Genomic DNA, 19,545 nt, shown 5'->3' with positions numbered 1-19,545 from the left:
TCTCGGTAGTCGTCCTTTGCCGCTTGGAAGGCTTGCCGTCGGCCGCCCTTTGCTGGTCAGGGCCGCAGCGAGGTAAGAGCTTGGATTGGGGAGAGGAGGGGGTCGCGCGAGGAAGGGGATTGGGGTGGGTGGCACACGGAATGGGAATGTGATGAGGCTAAGCCTCAGGCCGCTGGATCTTCGGGAGCCATGGCCGAAGTCGAGGAGGTTCGCGTGATCTCAGTGGCAGGAGACGGAGCGCTCGCCGCTCGGGGTGGGCTGAATTCAACACGATTCTATTTTTCTCAAATTTCAACGCGATTAATTGGCTGGAGATTGGAGAGTCATCTGTTCGAAATTACTCCTCGACTCCTCGGTTTGATCAATGTGGTAGCTACACCATTAAGATGACTCGATCAAGCAAGGCATGTGAAGGAGCTGCTAGCTTGTTGAATCTACGTAAATTACATCTACTCTCTCACACAGAAAAATAACTAGTCCATCTGCCATGACTATATGCATGTGTGTTTTTTTTGTATGCATATATTTTGGCTTTTCAACAACATATCAAAACAACCAGGCACAGATCTAAAAACCAATCTTCAATTCTACAAAATGATATATACTCCATTACAAACGATGAAAATTCACCATAATTAATAGTAGTTGTTCAACACTAAGTTTCCCTGCCTGACCCGCAAAAAAAAAAGTTTCCCTGCCTGTGACCTGGTTATCATTGCAATTTTTTTAAAACGTAGCAACCATTTTAATCAAATGTTACAAATACACAATTGGTAACAAGGAGTCATCATCTACACATATTAATATATATTAGATTATCTAGGTATTAATTTGAGTACGAGTTAATTAACTAATTGTTAGAAATTGATAACTTAGTGAGACAGTCATGGTTATCACCGGCCCGGTGAAGGAGTATAGGAATGACCGACTCCGACACCTAAGGTTGATGGTTTTCATGGTATTCGCGGCGAGAGAACGCATGGTGCAGCTGATGGATAGGCGAACGAACCGCCACACATGTAATTAGCAAGTGATGAACACTAGCTAGGAAGGGAAAAAGATCCATTTTTTAGCTGAAGAACTACCAGTTTTAGTTCCCAATCATCACCTCTGGAAATTCGACTAACAAATGTTACTACTCATGCTCCCATAATCACACAACGGAAAGGATCCTAGATAAAATAACATGCTTAGTTTCTTACCAGGTCGTAGGTGGTGGGCTCAGCGTAGCTGTTGGACGCCTCCTCCACTTGGTGCCGTGGTGCTCCCCAGCACAAGCACCATGCGACACCGCAGGGCGATGAGAATTACTGCGAAGGACCAAACACTGGCAATGCAGATGCAGTATCATTCTTGTACAAAAGTAATAATAAAAGAAAAACTGAGGCAGACGAACATGGATTATTATAATTTTCTCCCTACTGGTTATCAATGGCAAACATTCCTTTTTGTAGTCCAGTCATATGATTAAGGATATGTGATTCATAGCTCAAACACAACTCGGCCTGCTAGTCTTGGTTTCTTTTATTACCCAGCAGTAATCTTAGACAATTATTAATACAAAACTGATGCGTATGAATGGCATTAGTAGGTATCTTGTGCACTAATGCCATTCATACGCAGCAGTTGTCGCTCTTCTAGCAGCCCAAACTGATGAAATGCTTTTCATAAATGCCCAACAATTACAAAAAGGATGCAGTGGACTTATCGATCATGATTGGCAAGAGATTTCACTCCATTTGTTCATGTTGTTTTAGTAAATTTCAAATGCGCAACCCACCACAAAACAATGCGTGATTGGCAAGAACTTACATGGAGCATGTCAGTGTCTTCTTCATGGACCTACTCCCACCTCCAAGCAACACTTCGTCGGCCTCCTCCCACCTCCTGCACCACGGTCGAGAGGGCACAGGCAGCGTTTCGCGATGACAGCCACGCCTGCTCCCGAAACCGCGTGGTGTGGTTAGCCGCCTTGGCGAGCGACGAGGACGGCGCCGTCGATCTTGGATCAACGTTGAGGCCAAGGGCCAAGGCCGCCATCACCAGGATAGTATTGGGGAAGGGGACGACAAACAGGGGTAGATCTACATAAGTCATGCCGACCGGAGGTGGCGAGGCGGCGGTGGCGCCGGAGTTGGGGAACAGAACGGCGGCAGAACCTCTCTCAGTCACGGAAGAACGAGGATACGACTCTTCCCTTGCCCTCTACGATCGGCAGATGTTGGGCTTGGACTACTAGATTGGGCTGGGGTCGTCTATTAGGCTGGTCCGTCTACGATTTTTTTTCTAAGGTGCGAAAGTTGCCACCGGTATGTAACATACCACTGTTATCACCAGATTTTGGTAATATCAGGAGGTGGGCCGTTAGAGAGATGGGCTTGGAAGATTACACGTGGAAGATCTCTGAAGCGGCCTTGCACGGAGAATTTGGGCTAGTTTGCCCGTGTATCTTTAATTATAGTAGATTGTATCGTAGATTAAAAGTTAGAGTTTGTCTCGTACACGGTGGGGATATTCCCACGTTAGAAAGTCCCCTGGACTATAAATATGTATCTAGGGTTTATGAAATAAACAACAACTCACGTTCAACCCAAACAAACCAATCTCGGCGCATCGCCAACTCCTTCGTCTCGAGGGTTTCTATCAGGTAAGCGACATGCTGCCTAGATCGCATCTTGCGATCTAGGCAGCACAAGCTCCACGTTGTTCATGCGTTGCTCGTACTGAAGCGTCTTTGATGGCGAGCAACGTAGTTATCATAGATGTGTTAGGGTTAGCATAGTTCTTCGTATAACATGCTTATGTAGTGCAACCCTTGCATATCTAGCCGCCCTCACACCTATCTCAGGTGTGGGGGCGGCACCCCGCTTGATCATTATTTAGTAGATCTGATCCGTTACGATTGCTCCTTGTTCTGCAAGGATTAGTTTAATATCTGCAATAGTTAGGCCTTACAAAGGGGGGGAGGATCCAGCGGCACGTAGGGTGGCGTTCGCAAGTCCTAAACAGGATGTTCCGAGGATCAACTTCATGTTGGTTTTTAGGCCTTGTTTAGGATCGGCTTACGATCACCGTGCGTGGCCGCGAGGCCCAACCTGGAGTAGGATGATCCGATTATGCGGTGAAAACCCTAAATCGTCGTAGATCTCATTACCTTTATCTTGATCAAGCAGGATCACCATATATTCGTGCACCCCGTACGAATCATGGGTGGATCGGCTCTTTGAGCCGATTCACAGGATAACCTGAGAGCCGATCGAGGCTCGTATTTAATGTTTACGTGTATGCCATGCAGGAAACTAAGCGAGGCATCCCCATCACCTTCCTGACCAGGTATAGGTCAGGTGGCACGCCCTTGCACTTCGCATCGGACGTGTGACCAGAAGAGCATTGCGGGCCGTCGCTCGGAGGGGTCTCAGCCAGCCGCAGCTCTAGGCTCTTCCCGGCTCTACCGTGTTGACCGTCGCTGCCCGCCGGTGGGTTTTGGCAGTCAACACATTCTGGCACGCTCGGTGGGACAATCATCTACATCAACCACATCGCCATCTACATCTGAGATGGCGGACGGCACGCCAGTCACCTACGAGGAGCTGCCTGACGAGCTCAAGAAGAGATATGACGAGATCAAGGTCACCCTCGAAGCCGACCTCATCGGCTCTTTTCGGAGAACCCGTTCCCATGGCATCGATGGAAGGGATTCTCACCGCAAGGTGCACTTGATGGGATAGACCTCTCTCGCCCGTCGGAGGAACGCACCAGGGCCTGCGCGCAGAGATCAACTACTTGGTGGCTCACTCGCTACACCGCCACTCTGAAAACCTGGTCAACGTGTTGGAGCGTGTCGCTTTGCGCGTGATCCAGGAGATCATGAGCCACCAGTACTCGTCGTCAGGACCAGCTCTCGGGACGCATCAAGGAGAGTTGCCACTCCAGTCCCGTCCACCGCTGCCATATGCGTTGGCAGCACCAGCTGAAGTGCCGGCTACACCGGCATTCGTCGTCTACAAGATCGGTGGTGACCCTAGTGACTACCAGTTCTTGGCTGAGGCGCCTAAGGAGATCCCTCAAGGATACGCGTGCACGTATGTGCCGATTGTGGCAACTGGGCACTCTCAAACCAGGCCACAACATCAGGGGCTCCGGTGAAAACAGGAGGAACGTCAGCGACAGAGCTTGAGAAGCAGACGTGGCTAACTAAGTACGCCACCCCGACGAAACTCCAGAGCCCAGCTCCTGCAGCTTGGCTCGTAGCTGGAAAAGCAAACATGGCTGGCTAAGTACGCCACCCCGGCGAATCTTCGTAGTGCAACTCCCGCAGCCAAAGACGGATCAGATCAGTACCATCGAGAGAGACCAGTTCGGCATGGTGCCGAAAGAAGGGCAATCGGCTATTCCAAGCCGTACCCCGACGAGTACGAGATGATCCCGCTGCCACCTAAATATCGGCTCCCTGACTTCTCCAAATTCAGTGGATCAGATGGCTCCAGCTCCATCGAGCACGTCGGCCGATATTTGGCGCAACTAGGACCGGCTTCAGTGTCGGATCAGCTACGCGTGAGGTTCTTTTCACAGTCCCTCACGGGATCGGCTTTCGGATGGTACACCTCTTTGCCAAAGAAACTCCATCCGGTCTTGGAAGCAATTGGAAGAACAGTTCCATATGCAATACCATTCGTAAGCTTCCGAGTCTAGCATTGCCGATCTAGCACAACTACGTCGAAGCGCGGAGAAACGGTGACAGAGTACATCCAGCGCTTCAGGAATCTTAGGAACCGATGTTATTCGGTTCGTATAACCGAAAAGGAAGCGCCGAGTTGGCGTAGCTGGCCTTGCAACACAGCTCAAGGACATGGCCTCCCAAGCAGATTATCCCTCGCCGGGCGCACATGGTTCGTAAACTATCAGCATATGAACAGCGCCACCCGGACCTGTACCAAGACAAGTTCAAGCGTGCAGTAGTCCCGGTCGATGCGCAGGAAGACGAAGTTCCTGCGGAGACCAAGAAGTAGCAAGTGGCTGAGTGGACTCGGGGAGGAACCCCGTGTCCCGCAAATGGGTAAAGCCACCAGGGCCGCCCAGGGATTTGATTTTGACGTGACCAAGACTGAACAAATCTTCGACCTCCTGCTCCAGGAGAAACAGCTTGACGATTCCGAAGGTCTCAAGTTCCCCACGGCGCAAGAGCTGAACGGAAAGCCATACCGCAAATGGCACAACTCGCTCTCCCATGCCACCAACGACCGGCAGGGTGTGGCGTCAAGCACATCCAAGCGGCGATAGAGAAGGGCGTCTAATTTTCAACCGCACGCCATGAAGGTCGACACCCAACCCTTCCCCGCCGATAACATGGTAGAAGTCACCTACCCCGAGGGTTGCCAGCCCAGGTCCCTCGCTCAGCATCAACATGGTAGGACACTGGAACCACTCGGCAAAGATGGAGATGAGGGCAGCTGCTCTCATAGAAAGGACAAAGAGGAGGCCGCTCCACGCGATCGGCTCCATCATGATGGCAAGCGCTACGTCACAGAGGGAGAAGGGAAGAACATAAGATATCAACGACCTCTCTCTCGATCATCTCCTCAACAAATATGTGAATCAAGATGACCAACGCCGACGGTCCAACTATGATGATGAAGGAGATCGTCTGGCTAGAGAAGCCGTAAGACATCGTCGGCATGATCGCGATGAGGAGGAGCACGAGCGCCGTGCCACGGACAGGTCAAGGGGAGCAAGATGACAACCCCGTACACTGGACTGCCCTTTCTTCGTACACTGCTGGGATTCAGAATGAGCCGATTGCCCACAATCGGCAATTGCCCGTAATGCAACAAGAAGAAGAAGGAGGCAGCCAACGTGTCTGTGTTCGAGCGCTTAGGGCCTCTCCCGCCACAGAGCAAGCGTGCTGAGTCCCCTCGGTGGGCAGATCTTGAGGATTCCGAAGACGAGGGACCAGAGGAAGAAGATAGGTACCACCGTCCAAGGTGGTGCCCTGACGGACTCAGCCGTTCACAAAAACGCAGGGTTCAGCGATTGCGCGGCCTGGAGGAAGCCGAAAGGTTATACTTGCATACGCTAAGGAAGGCACGGCCTGATTTGGCTGCAAAGGTTCAGCGAACCCTGGATGAAGAGGGTCGTCCACGGAAAATGGAGTGGCGTCCCAAACAAAGGAAAGCCGATGATGAAACATCGGCTGGCACAAACATGGTGCTCGTCCTTCCGACAGAGCTTAGTGCTCCACGAGTCTACGATGCACTCAAGGTGGACGACGGCAAGCGCATAAAGTCAGAGGTTGGGTTGGTTTTATCCAGCCTGACCGAGTAGCAAGAACACACCAGTGAGCAAACAAGGCGAGGCTGATCCTTGTGATCGGCTCTATAATTATGAAGGAGCTTTACAGATCCTGCGGTCGGCGCTCCAATGGATATGGAGGCCGATTCCAGCAATCGGCCAAAATTATGTTCACCACACATTCAGCACATATTCTGCTTATGTTCAGCAACGATCTACTGGGCAGCGGCCACATCGGCAGATGAAAGTCAGCATGAAATCTTTACGAAGCCGACGTGCAAGTGCAGTGCCCTGACTAAACCATAAAAGCCGATATCTGCAGTCATTTGGCAGAATCGGCTCGGGGGGCATATAGTCAGATGAACATGTACAGATAAAACATGTGTAAACATGCGTGCAGTGAAACATTGGGGGCCGATTAAGAAAAATCGGCCAAATAAAAAAAATTTAGCCGATGCTCAGCCATCGACTCTAGTACAGTCACACAAGACCAAGACCGGCTGGTTATATGCTCAAAGTTCACATCGGCATCGACGGTCAGTGCAGGAAAGGAGCCGATCTGACCTGCAAGGTGCGAAAAGTAGACTGAAGAAGCTCGGGGGGCAGCTCACCCTGAAGGTTCTCTGCTTTGGGGAGCCGATTTTGTTGAAATCGGCTAACTCTGCATAGGCGGCACATTCGGCTGATCCATTACCGATTCTCGCCTCGACTGAGACTCGGGGGGTAGCTGGCCTGGTGGCTGCTCTGTTTTGGAAAGCCGATTGGAGTCGCATCGACTGGCCCTGCATTGTGATCTCCTCTGAATCGGGATAGGAGGCCGTCGGTTTTTGTTTTTTACAAGTTTGGACCGTCCTGTCGCTGCAAGAGGAGGAAAGGGACTAGATTCTCAAAATAGCCGATGAGTAGTCATCGGCTAAGGGATTGCGGAAAATTGTGGTTAGATACCAAATCGCAGCCTGAAATTGAGAAGTTCTTGGCCTACGAGCTAATCGACATGAGAGTCCGGCTTCATGGGCGTCCAAAAGAAAAGAAATCCGATACGTTGCTATCGGTCTTGGCATGACAGGCGGAAGGAATGAAATTGGAGTAACTGAAGGAGGAATCAAAAGAACAATTTCATTAATTCAGAGGAGCGGCTTTACAAGAAAGAGCCGATGGCTCTCAAAAGAGGGATCTAGTGCCTAGTGCACTGCTACTACTAGTCCTATTCTACTAGTCGTCGCTGTCCTCGTCGTCACCGCCGTTGATGTCGTCGGCGCTGCTCCCAGGGAGCTCCTCGTCGCTGCTACCCCAGCCCGTGGCTGGAGCCTCTTCCTCCTCGTCATCATCATCGTCCTCGCTGTCCGCCCAGGAGCGGAAGCGCTTGGTTGGCGGGTACCCGGCGGAAGAGGAAGATTCATCTTCCTCCTCCTCTTCTCCTTCTTCATCGTCGTCTTCATCCTCGCTATCCGCCCACATGCGGGAGCGCTTCTTCGGCGGGAGCTTGGCGGAGGGGAAGGCCTTGGCCTTCGCTACTTCTCCTTCTTTCTTCTCATTGTCGGGGGAGAGGGGGTTCACCTTGGAGTGAAGGTTGTCCTCGTTCTTCTTCTTCGGTGAGGATTGGGGGAAGAGGTTTGAGAAGGAGGAGGAAGAGGAAGACATGGCTGAGGGAGAAGAGGGTTTTTTGGGTGCCGATGGCTGGAACAGAGGAAGGGGATGAAGAAAGCTAATCGATCGGCATAGTTAAATAATGAGGAGCCTGGTGGAAATTTAATGTCATTATAGTTTCCAAGGAGATGACGCCAGAGCTATCGAATTTTGCAGAGAAGCTGAGGAGACAGGGCATAATGATAACGGATACTGCAACAGCTCTGCTCTGCCACGACATGACCCGACGAAGGAAAGCATAATGATTTTGGAAAAGTTATTTCCAAAACCAGGGGGGCATGTGTTATCACCAGATTTTGGTAATATCAGGAGGTGGGCCGTTAGAGAGATGGGCTTGGAAGATTACACGTGGAAGATCTCTGAAGCGGCCTTGCACGGAGAATTTGGGCTAGTTTGCCCGTGTATCTTTAATTATAGTAGATTGTATCGTAGATTAAAAGTTAGAGTTTGTCTCGTACACGGTGGGGATATTCCCACGTTAGAAAGTCCCCTGGACTATAAATATGTATCTAGGGTTTATGAAATAAACAACAACTCACGTTCAACCCAAACAAACCAATCTCGGCGCATCGCCAACTCCTTCGTCTCGAGGGTTTCTATCAGGTAAGCGACATGCTGCCTAGATCGCATCTTGCGATCTAGGCAGCACAAGCTCCACGTTGTTCATGCGTTGCTCGTACTGAAGCGTCTTTGATGGCGAGCAACGTAGTTATCATAGATGTGTTAGGGTTAGCATAGTTCTTCGTATAACATGCTTATGTAGTGCAACCCTTGCATATCTAGCCGCCCTCACACCTATCTCAGGTGTGGGGGCGGCACCCCGCTTGATCATTATTTAGTAGATCTGATCCGTTACGATTGCTCCTTGTTCTGCAAGGATTAGTTTAATATCTGCAATAGTTAGGCCTTACAAAGGGGGGGAGGATCCAGCGGCACGTAGGGTGTCGTTCGCAAGTCCTAAACAGGATGTTCCGAGGATCAACTTCATGTTGGTTTTTAGGCCTTGTTTAGGATCGGCTTACGATCACCGTGCGTGGCCGCGAGGCCCAACCTGGAGTAGGATGATCCGATTATGCGGTGAAAACCCTAAATCGTCGTAGATCTCATTACCTTTATCTTGATCAAGCAGGATCACCATATATTCGTGCACCCCGTACGAATCATGGGTGGATCGGCTCTTTGAGCCGATTCACAGGATAACCTGAGAGCCGATCGAGGCTCGTATTTAATGTTTACGTGTATGCCATGCAGGAAACTAAGCGAGGCATCCCCATCACCTTCCTGACCAGGTATAGGTCAGGTGGCACGCCCTTGCACTTCGCATCGGACGTGTGACCAGAAGAGCATTGCGGGCCGTCGCTCGGAGGGGTCTCAGCCAGCCGCAGCTCTAGGCTCTTCCCGGCTCTACCGTGTTGACCGTCGCTGCCCGCCGGTGGGTTTTGGCAGTCAACACATTCTGGCACGATTCAAAAGAGGTTCGGTTCGACCGACCGTCAGTTGTGCTTCGCATCGCCAAGGGCGCGCGCGGGCGGGAGGTGGTCCGCTCCTGCACGCACGCCCCTTTCTGCTTTGCGTCGCCAGCTGGCGGACGCGGTCAGCCGGAGGAACGCCTTCATCTACAAGCTCATCGCTGCCCTCGTCGCCGTGAGTCTCGCACGCACAACCCATGCTTAGTTCCATTCTCAAGCTCTACCACCGCTCATCCGGTACTAATTTAATCTTGCTAATTTGGATCGCAGAATCTTCTAGGCGCCGGGACAGAGACGACGTCCACCACGACCGAATGGGCCATGGCCCTCCTGCTCAACCACCCGGCGGTGCTCAAGAAGGCGCAGGCCGAGATCGACGCGCGCCTCGGCGCCGGCCCCGGCCGCCTCCTCGACAAGACCGACCTGCCCCACCTCCCCTACCTCCACTGCGTCATCACCGAGACGCTCCGCCTGCGCCCCGCCGCGCCGTTGCTGCTGCCGCACGAGGCCGCCGCCGACTGCAAGCTCCACGGCTACGACGTCGCGGCGGGCACCATCGTGCTCGTCAACGCGCACGTCATCAACCGCGACCCGGCCACGAATGGGCCATGGGCCTGGTTCTTGGCACGCTCATCCAGTGCTTCGACTGGAAAAGGGTTGGGGATGAAGACGTCGACATGGCCGCCAGCTCTGGCACCGTCATGCTCAAGACTCACCCTCTCGAAGCCCTATGCACACCGCGACCCGGCTTGCATGCGCTCCTTCACCATATCTGAACAAGCTAGAAATGCTACTGTAAAAGGAATTATAAAAATAATGGAAAATTTGCTACATGACACCGGTTATTTTCTGGTATTTGCTGAAACACACCGCACGATTATGTATTTGCCAGGTACCATTACAATTTTGTGACACATTTACCAGGACACACCACCAGCCTAAGACGGAAAGTTTTGCACTTTTGCCTGTGGACTGGTTTTGAAGACAAAGTAGAAAGCTTTCCCTTTTTAGCCAGGTGGTGTGTTCTGACAAATGTGCCATAGAATTAAAATAATATCTGGCAAAGACACAATCGAGCGGTGTGTTTCAGCAAACATAAAAAAATAACGGTGTCATGTGGCAAATTTTTCCATATTTATTGGTCAAATGGTAAAACTTAAATTTGGTAATAGATGTGTGTTGTGTAAATATGGATGTATGGAGTACATATAAACGTGGAATGGAAGAACAAATCATTGTTCATGGATAGTTATAGTAGTACGAGAAATGTGAAAATATAAAAATAGAATTGCAAAGGTCGACAGTCAAGCTGAAACTAAAGATACATAGAGGAGAGTGGACGCCCGTGTAAGTACAAAAGTATTTTCTATAATTAACGTTGTTAATATTTCTAAACACCAGAGATATTTATTTCTAAGTCTGCCAAATGTTGTACCCAACTTCTGAAACCATAAGTATTTTTGTTTTCATAGCTTAATAAGGTAAGATGGTATCTTGCGCATAATAAAAAAGTATATACGTGCAAAGCACGTGTAGTTTACTAGTATAAAATCATGTAGGAGAAACACCTTCAAGAAATATCCCTCGGATGAATAAATTTCATTTACTCACCATGAAAGTATTGAAGTGACCAAAAAGTTAGATATACCCCCACCCTCCCTCCTTCTCCTCGCCACCTCCTGCGACTGTTGTCGGCGAAGTCTGACATAGCCAGTGATGGGTCGACGGGGACCCCTGGTGTGGCGGGCAAGCCTCCGCACGAGGTGGGGTGGGGGTGCCCCTACATCTGGTAGCTCGACGACGTGGCCCTCCTCCCTCTCACCCTCCGCTCGGCCTCGCCGGTGCTTCGATGGCCGAAGGCGAGGTGCTGCTTGTTGCGCCCAGGTCGGGGACCATGGACACTAGGGCGGCAACACTAGATGGCGGAGACCTGGCGGCGGGTGGCGGAGCATTGGGTGCTGTTGGCCGTGGCCCTCGGTCGTGTGGGCGGTGGGCGGGGGCGCGATACGGAGGCCACCCTGTTGGACCTCTGGCATTTGTTGAAGATGGTTGATCCTCCCCGCTTTGCTCACCTCACCTCCCTGGCCACGGATCTTGTTCTTGTGGTTGGTGGGTGCGGCCGGAAGAGGGGCTCTCGACTGGAGGGAACTCTTAGCCGACGGTGGCGGTCACTACGTCGACGATGTTGTCGGTGTTGTTCTCCTTCTTGAAGGCGACAAAGAGGTCTATTCCCTTCATCCATGACCTACCTATCTCGGATGAAAACTCAAATCTTCGGTTTGGGCGGCGGCGCTCCCTTGTTGGAGGCGTCGCCTTGAGATAGCGGGGTTGCTGGTCGAGCTCGGCGGTGGCTGGTAGGTAGCTGGTAGCGGTTTCACCGCATCTTCTATGTGTTCTCCCAGCAGCTTGGTCTTATGTGTTGTAGTTGTTGATGCGGATGTAGGTGAAGTCTGTGGATGGCAGCGTGGCGAGGCGAGTGCTTGTATCCTTCTTCTCTGGCAGCAAGCTTACAATGCTCATTGTCGACGGGGCTCCTCTACAATGCCCACCATGAGGGGCTTAGGATTGACGGAATCCTGCATGTTAGCACGAGACATCGGATACCAAACGAACAGAAGGCGAGATTTACCCAGGTTCGGTGCCCTCAATGAGGTAAAACCCTTACTCCTGCTTGGCTGATCTTGATTTATCGATGAAAAAGGGTTACAATGGGGCAGCCGATAGACTGCGTTGTGGTGAACTCGCCGGAGGGCAAGGTTTCTAGGGTTTGGTGTATGTGTTGTGGTGAACCCCACGAGTACATGATGCCACACACGAAAGGAGCAGCGTCCGAACCAAGCTCGTGCCTGGTGTCGCAATCGAGGCAGTAGTACAACGTCATATCCAATGACTCAGAGTCATCATACCTGATGGACATGGTGGACATAGTGCGGCGTGATGATGATGATGATGGCGATGCCGAAGCCGACGTAATCGATGTCGATGATGCAGTGGATGTTGAAGTAGCGGCCGATAAATCAGCCACGGTTGGTGACGAAGTGGTGGACGTGACAGTCGATGAAGTCGCGACTGCAGCAGGGCCCGAAGTGATCGGGTCCGGTAGCCGCAAGACGCCACCCGTGTTGATGTTGAGGTGGACGCTCACGAACGTCATGTCCATCCCGCCGTGCAGGCTTGAGAAGACCGAACGCGGCACGAAGGCGTGAGGGGTGAACTCGAAGGACCCGAAACGGATCGAGCCCTCCAAGATCAACGACGATGGAGCCGATGGTGGTGACGATGCCGACGAAGATGTAGCCGACACAACCGATGACGTGCCTTGAATAAACAAGTTCCCCACAGACGGCGTCAATTGATGAGGGGGCTCCTCGGCAATGCCCACCATGAGGGGCCTAGGGTTGACGGAATCCTGCATGTTAGCACGAGACATCGGATACCAAACGAACAAAAGGCGAGATTTACCCAGGTTCGGGGCCCTCAATGAGGTAAAACCCTTACTCCTGCTTGTCTGATCTTGATTTATCGATGAAAAAGGGTTACAATGGGGCAGCCTATAGACTGCGTTGTGGTGAACTCGCCGGAGGGCAAGGTTTTTAGGGTTTGGTGTATGCGAGATTGTGTTGGTTGAATCGGTGTCCTCCGGCAGGCCCTCTCCTGGCTTTTATATACGAGGCCAGGTCCCGAGAGTCATGCTCGGATTCATCTATGTTACAATGAGATCTAATCTATCCTTTCCTTATTCGACGTTTCCTTGCCTTGTCCATCAAGAATCCGCCTCATTCTACCTTTCCTCCATCGCAACCGACGTATCGGTCTTGGGTTGCGGTGATCTTCGTGGATCCCTTCTTAGTCCAAAAGGAGGTAGGCCAATGTTAAGTACCCGAAGGGTAATGCCCACATCACCCATGCATGCTCAGGCACAGCTCTCTACCTTTTGACAGGTGCGTCGCCCTCTGATCCATTGCGGCTTGGGTTGGCCTCTGGAGGGTGGCGATGGTGAATACCTCAAGGATGCCCTTCTTCGCCAACTTCACGTCTTCTTCAGCCGGACTGTACGGGACAATGAACTCAAAACTCTAGCTATTTTTCATTCCTTTTATTGTGTGTTTGTTGTTCTTCAGTTCCCGTTAGCTGGTCTTGAGCATCTTGTGTCACTATGCTGGCAACGGCTTTATTAACTTAAGACAATGCTTTTTTTAATGGGGGAAATATCGCCACAGCTTCTGCATCCAAAGCATGCACACGGCTTTTTCTTAGATTATTCACAACGGCTTTATTAACTTAAGACAATGCTATGATCTTATGTTTAAAAAAACGTTGATTTCCATAGGCCTCGAACATCAATACATATACGTTTAGATGATTTATGTTCAGCATCTAAATTCCCAGGTTTACATAATAGAATCATAGCTTCAATAGTGCAAAGGGATGGAATTTTCTTCGGCCCACCATATCATTGCGCATGAGAAAGTTCTCTCCCGACATCAAGACGTAGAAGTCTTGGGCTTGCAAAGCATGGAATTGAGATAAACAAGTAGCAACAATCCATTTACCTATTAACTATGTAGGAACATAATTCTTACTTGTATGAGCTTCACCGAAGGATCAAGAGATTGCAAATTTGAAGATATAGCCAAGAGTTCAAGATGACAATTAGAAAGGAAAATATTTGATGGACAACTACATATAGCTAGAATCAGTAGTTTCATTTGTACTAGGGCCTCTACCTCCCATGTCACTCCCGCCTAGGCGATCCCGGAGGCCACCCCATCCATCGCCTCGAGCTCCCCCAACACCGTCCCACCGAAGGCAGAGATAAGGGAGTTTCAGGCGTGTCCAGTTGCTCCTCCAGGCGGTGAGGGATGGCGTTGGGCGGGCCAGGTGGTGCTGCGGTTGAGGTGTTGAGGTGGAGGGGCACTGAAGGTGCGAGGCCAACGGGTGGCATCGTGGCCGGCGGCGGCACACGATTCCTAGACCGGCGACGGCGCATTCCAGATCTAGGCCTAGTGGGTTGTGGCTGTCCTCCCGCGCCTAGTTGACACACGACCTTGATCATTCTGTGTGCTCCGGTTAGCGCCTGGCGGCCACGTGTGGCTTCGCCAGTCTCCTGCTCGGCAACTCGATCGTTCGTCGTCTTCTCTGCTGCCGGCTGGTGGCATGGGGGCTATTGGCGTGGCTTTCTAAAAAAGGTGGAAGAAGTTTCTCTTGTGTGAAGATGAAGACCTACTTGAGGCCGGTCTTTCTTGTTTTGGCCGAAGTATTGAGTTTCTGAAGGCTCCGTTGGTGAACTCCCCGGTGTGCATTATGCCTGGAGTTTGCTAGATCCAGTGGTATCCGGTTGTGCGCTTTCATGCTTTTATTCTGACTGCTTGGTTCTGGAGGAAGCGCCGCGAACCTCTGTTCTTTGTTGCTATCAGGTGACATGTTTTGGTCTTTGGTGAAGTCAGAGGCGGAGAATATCATGGAGACCGAATTTGAGGACTACCAATTGAGGTTCGAGTCTCTGCGTTGTTGAGCGACTTGCTTGGTGTTCCGGGTTTCGCAGCAGCAATATGTATGTGGGAGGGGGGGGGGTGATAGCACAAGTGCAATTCAGAGTCTTACCTTTTAAGGTGAAAATTCAAGATCTGGTTTTAATTGGCTGTGTCTGTTAATGGTCTTGTCTTGAGGGTGAAAACCTAAGATCTTTTATCGGGTGATGATGGCGCTTTTGCATTGTTTCCTTCTTAAAAGCGTCGCTTTTGGTGAGCATGAAGTTCATGTGTTGTCTTGGTGGTGATTGTATTTCTTAGTTTTTTTCTTATTATGTTTGGTTCTGTGTATTCATATTAATATTATGACATTGCGTTGCTGCAGAGATTAGGTGTAACTGACGGCATATTAATATATTCCCTTTATCGAAAACATATAGCTAGAATGCGGTTATATACGACTGCTAATTCTGGTAATGGCACTAACTTTGCCTTCTCTCCGGTGAGGTTGCACCTGATTCCCTTAGCTAATATTTGGAAGCTTGTCGGAAAACATGTCGGTTTCCTTCCAAGCTCAATGTCTTGTTGTAGAACGGGTAGACAACAAATACCTAGGACATTAGCCTTCAGAATTTTCAGAAAGTTGAGACTGCAGAAGTTGCATTTGTTAGCTAAATTATTCATGATTTAGTGCATCCGTAACTACATCAAAGAATAGGAAGAATTGCTTATGTACTACCTTCATCTCAAAGCTTAAGGCTTATTTTATTTTTGGAAAGTCAAATTATTTTAAGTTTGACTAAGTTTTTATCAAAAATCATAAACATGCAAAATACAAAATCTATATCATTAGATAGATAATGAAATATTTTTTCATATGGTATCTACAAAATATCATATTTATTGATAGATTCTTCTAAATTTTTGGTTAAATCTTACTTGATTTGACTTTTTAGAAAATATATAAGTCTTAAGTTTTGAGTTTTAGGATGGACGTAGTATGTCGGAAACGCATGTACATCAAACAATCTGAAGAAAGTATTGACCATGCCTCCCCTTTAGGACAGTAGCCTGAAGGTAGCACCTAACTTTCATGTTGCATAAAAACAAATGAAATTATCAGCTGAAACTAGTATGTATATCAATGGAGGAATAACATCAGAAATCAGATCAGTATAAAAGCACGTATGCACAAAATCAATACCAGTGATGCAAGTCTGAAGCCCACGTTGCTTTGACAACCACAATAGCAAGACCGGGAACTTCCAGATAATTTTCAGCTGTCCAAAACACTTCAGGGCTCAACCACAAAACAAAAAGTGGTTTCATTTCCAGTGCACGTCAATCAATCATGTTCATGGAATTTCCACTTCCCAAATAAGAGGAAGTGCAGTGCCAGCAAATGAAATGCATTCTATCTGTTTTGCTGCTTTTGCATGCTCAGTTGAAGGTCCATGAGGATGAGGCAGTTCAGCCTTTCAATAACACCAGAGCTTTCTTCGCATAAACACTTGAACATACTTGCAGGCAGATTCTTAGGGCAAGCATCACATATGCAAAGATATAACAGGCAATGTACATTCTAGACCAGTCGATCCCAATCTACAACAGGAGAATCTAGCTAGCATTTAGCTACGAAAAAGTGATCACAGTTGTTCTAGTTGCATAATCAGCAAGTACTAATGAACTACTACGTACCTCTGATTAATCCACTAACATTAAAGATATACTAGGTCCTAGTTCGAGGTGGAAGTACGAGTTATACGGAAGCGAAAGTAGAACATGGAGCCTGCCGATAAATGGATGCTCATCGCTTCTTCTTATGTGACTGCTACTGTTTCAGAATGAACTCGATGACTTCTTCCAGTGTTGCTTTCCGGCCCTCCTTATAGTTCCAAAGCTCTGATACAACATAACGACCACTGGGATTGTATTCATTGATTTCAAGTAGAGCTTTTGTTACCAAGGTGTACATATCTTCACCGTTCTCTTCTTTTAACATCCGGAGCTTTGCATCATCCTCTGAGAGAATCCCCTACACCAAATAATGAGGTAATGTATGTACTGTCAGATGGAATAATGAAAACGCTTGGCAGTCTTATAAAGAGATGGAAACGTTGACACAACAATAGGTGTTACAAGGAAGCAAGTAGAACCTAGAAAATTAGGACGAATACTACAAGTAAGAGCCTAAAAGGAATAGCAGGGAGATTTTCCATACCGTCCATTCACCATTAACCATGACGACCCTAAAAGGGTGCCAATTTGGGTCTGAAATTTCATTCTGCCACTTCGAACAAAGATTAGCACAAGTAACTTGTGCATCCTCTTGTGATAAATCTAGTCTGCAAGCGTTTGCAATTGCTTTGAGGTCAAGCTCACCCATCCTCTTGACACCTAAATTTGCTCGTCTGTTCGAACACTTCTGCAAGCCCTACAAAAACATGCAGATTTGATCACAGCTCACAAGGATATAAGTAGTGAAATATATGATGCAAAAGTAGCACATCATTGGGACGTGCAATCAATCACAGGGGTAATTAGTGGTAACATAATGAAATAGAATGAGATTTACAGAAGCACAAAAATCATATGTGTGCCTCCGACATTGTTGGAACGGATCAATCACAAGAAGGTTAGTGAACAAAGGAGGTACAAGTCCTTGGCTTACATCTATCAGCCTTTTCCGGACGACTTGCAACTCATTGTTGCTTCCTACTTCCTTGGTTATTAGAACCTGATTTAGTGACTCCATTGCTTCCCGGTCATTCTGTAATAGTGCTAGTCGCTCGCTTTCATTTAGCAGCTCTTTTTGAACACGCTTCAACTCATCATTCGCTTCTCTTTGCTGGGTAATTAAAGCCTGGTTAAGTACCTCCATCGCGTGCATCTTATCATGCAATTCTTTGTATTGCTCAATGTTTATCCTCTCAAACTCACATTGCACTGCTAGAGCTTCAAGCTCAGTGGATCTGGCTTCAAGCTTGCTGGATCTCACTTCTAGCTCCAAAGATCTTGCATGTAACTGCAAGTGTGTTGCGTCAAGTTGTTTGGATTTGGCGTCAAACTCTGCTGACCTTGCTTCAATCTGCTTCCATCTCGCGTCAGTCATCTTGGATTTTGCGTCTAGCCTTTTGGACTTGTCTTCCAAATCCATAGATCTTGCCTGAAGCTGCATGTGCCTGACATCGAGTTGTTTGGATCTCGCATCAAACTCCACATGCCTTGCTTCGGGCAGCATGGATATGGCGTCAACCAGCTTGGATCTCTCATCAGCAAGCTTTTTCATCAGGGAATCCAGCTCTGAGCGTGGAAGCTCATCACCCCTTTTTCTTTTTTGGCTAACTAGAGCGTCGTTGAGCGACTTTTCTTCAAGCTCTGTATATCTTGCTTTAAGCTTCATGGATCTGTCATCAATAGAAGGTTGTTGCATCTTGCGGTCCAGCTCCAAGCGGAGACTTTGATATAAACTGGTTTCTAAATGCTTGTTTCTCGCATTGACTGCTGATTGCTTACGGCGTTGCGCATCCTGGGAGCACAATGTCGACGCGGGCATCTTCGGCGGCGGCAGGACGCCGTCCGGCGAGTGCAGCCACATGAGCCTCTGCAGGTAGGCGCCGTAGTAGCATGCCGAGTTGGGCCTCCTCCCGTTGCTAAGGTCGAAGATCTCCTCCTCCACGAGGACCCAGATGAGCGCGGACCAGTCAACATCAATCGCCCTCCCGCCCATCACCATCTCCGCCGCCGTGCGGACATTGCTGGCCACCTTTCTGTTCCAGCTGTCGCCGGCTTCGAGCGGCCTCAGGATGTAGGCCTTCATGAACTCCCTCGCGGCGAAGGCGACGGCGGCGGGCGGATCCATGTGGGAGGACGCGGTCCACCCGGGGCCCGGGAGGCAGAGCGCCTTGGCCAAGGTACCGCAGCAGACCTCAATGGGGCCCTTCTGGGTGAAGCTCCGGCCGTCTGCTGCGTGGTAGTTGGCGATGAGATCGGCGACGTGCTCGCGGCACACCGCTCCGGTGGAGCGGAGGTCGAGGCGAACGAAGTCGAGGAGGCCCAGCGCGCGGAGGCCGGCATCGTAGGCGGCGGAGGGGGGCGCGGGCGGGTCGAGGATGCGGATTTTGGCGCGAAGCTCCTGGTTGCACCGCATCCCGAACTTGCGCCGCTCCAAGCACCGTACGAATCCGCCGGAATCGTTGCCCCGGCGTCGATTTTGCTCGGCCAGTGAGGGGGGATCGGGAGTGAGAACGAGACTGAATTAATTGATCTGTAGAACACCACTCTCCGCAGGCCGCAGTGTGGGGTCCGTGACAAAATGAAAACGGCCGATTTACACAAAAATAACCCTTTTCTGGAAGTATAGAACAGACTGACCCTCCGGTGAAACTATTTCACCAATCTAACTTTTTGTATGACGCCCCTTCCATCGGCGCCACACAGTGAGCCATCCGACGTGGCGCGGTCGATGCTGATGTGTGCTCCACTCCGACGTGGCAGGATGTGTGGCGCCGCTCCCACCGATGCCACACATCCACTTATAATTGCCAAAACATACTGTAAGCAATTGCCGATGCCAGCGGCGCCACACAAACAAGCTCGCCAAAACGGCTAAGGACTAAGCGTCCGGAGCCTCTGGATGTTTTTGATATATCAGTTGCAATGTGTGGCGC

At 49.7% G+C, this 19,545-nt stretch overlaps 1 protein-coding gene and 1 pseudogene across 1 annotated transcript; one reads left to right on the top strand and one right to left on the bottom strand.

The window, feature by feature from the left end:
* Nucleotides 1-9,694: 9,694 nt before the first annotated feature.
* Nucleotides 9,695-10,652, top strand: LOC127330302 (cytochrome P450 81Q32-like; annotated as a pseudogene).
* Nucleotides 10,653-16,396: 5,744 nt separating this feature from the next.
* On the bottom strand, nt 16,397-19,155 carry LOC127334072 (uncharacterized). Its single transcript, XM_051360487.1, has 3 exons — nt 17,547-19,155; nt 17,097-17,309; nt 16,397-16,910 (listed from the first exon to the last, which is right to left on the bottom strand). The coding sequence occupies exons 1-3, from the start codon at nt 19,023-19,025 to the stop codon at nt 16,707-16,709; spliced, it is 1,896 nt and encodes a 631-aa protein (XP_051216447.1). The 5' UTR covers nt 19,026-19,155; the 3' UTR covers nt 16,397-16,706.
* Between the last annotated feature and the right edge of the window lie 390 nt (nt 19,156-19,545).

The sequence above is a fragment of the Lolium perenne genome, chromosome 2 (assembly GCF_019359855.2).
Source record: "Lolium perenne isolate Kyuss_39 chromosome 2, Kyuss_2.0, whole genome shotgun sequence".
NCBI lineage: Eukaryota > Viridiplantae > Streptophyta > Magnoliopsida > Poales > Poaceae > Lolium > Lolium perenne.
This window is presented reverse-complemented; position numbering and strand designations above follow the sequence as displayed.

Bases quoted from the DNA above. Each gene is read 5' to 3' on its own strand.
- LOC127334072 (XM_051360487.1), bottom strand. From the start codon at position 19,025: ATGCGGTGCAACCAGGAGCTTCGCGCCAAAATCCGCATCCTCGACCCG. The intron at 17,310-17,546 runs GTAAGCCAAGGA...ATGTTTTTGTAG, and splicing joins TCCGGAAAAGGCTGATAGAT to GGCTTGCAGAAGTGTTCGAA. The intron at 16,911-17,096 runs GTATGGAAAATC...TATTTGGTGTAG, and splicing joins TGGTTAATGGTGAATGGACG to GGGATTCTCTCAGAGGATGA.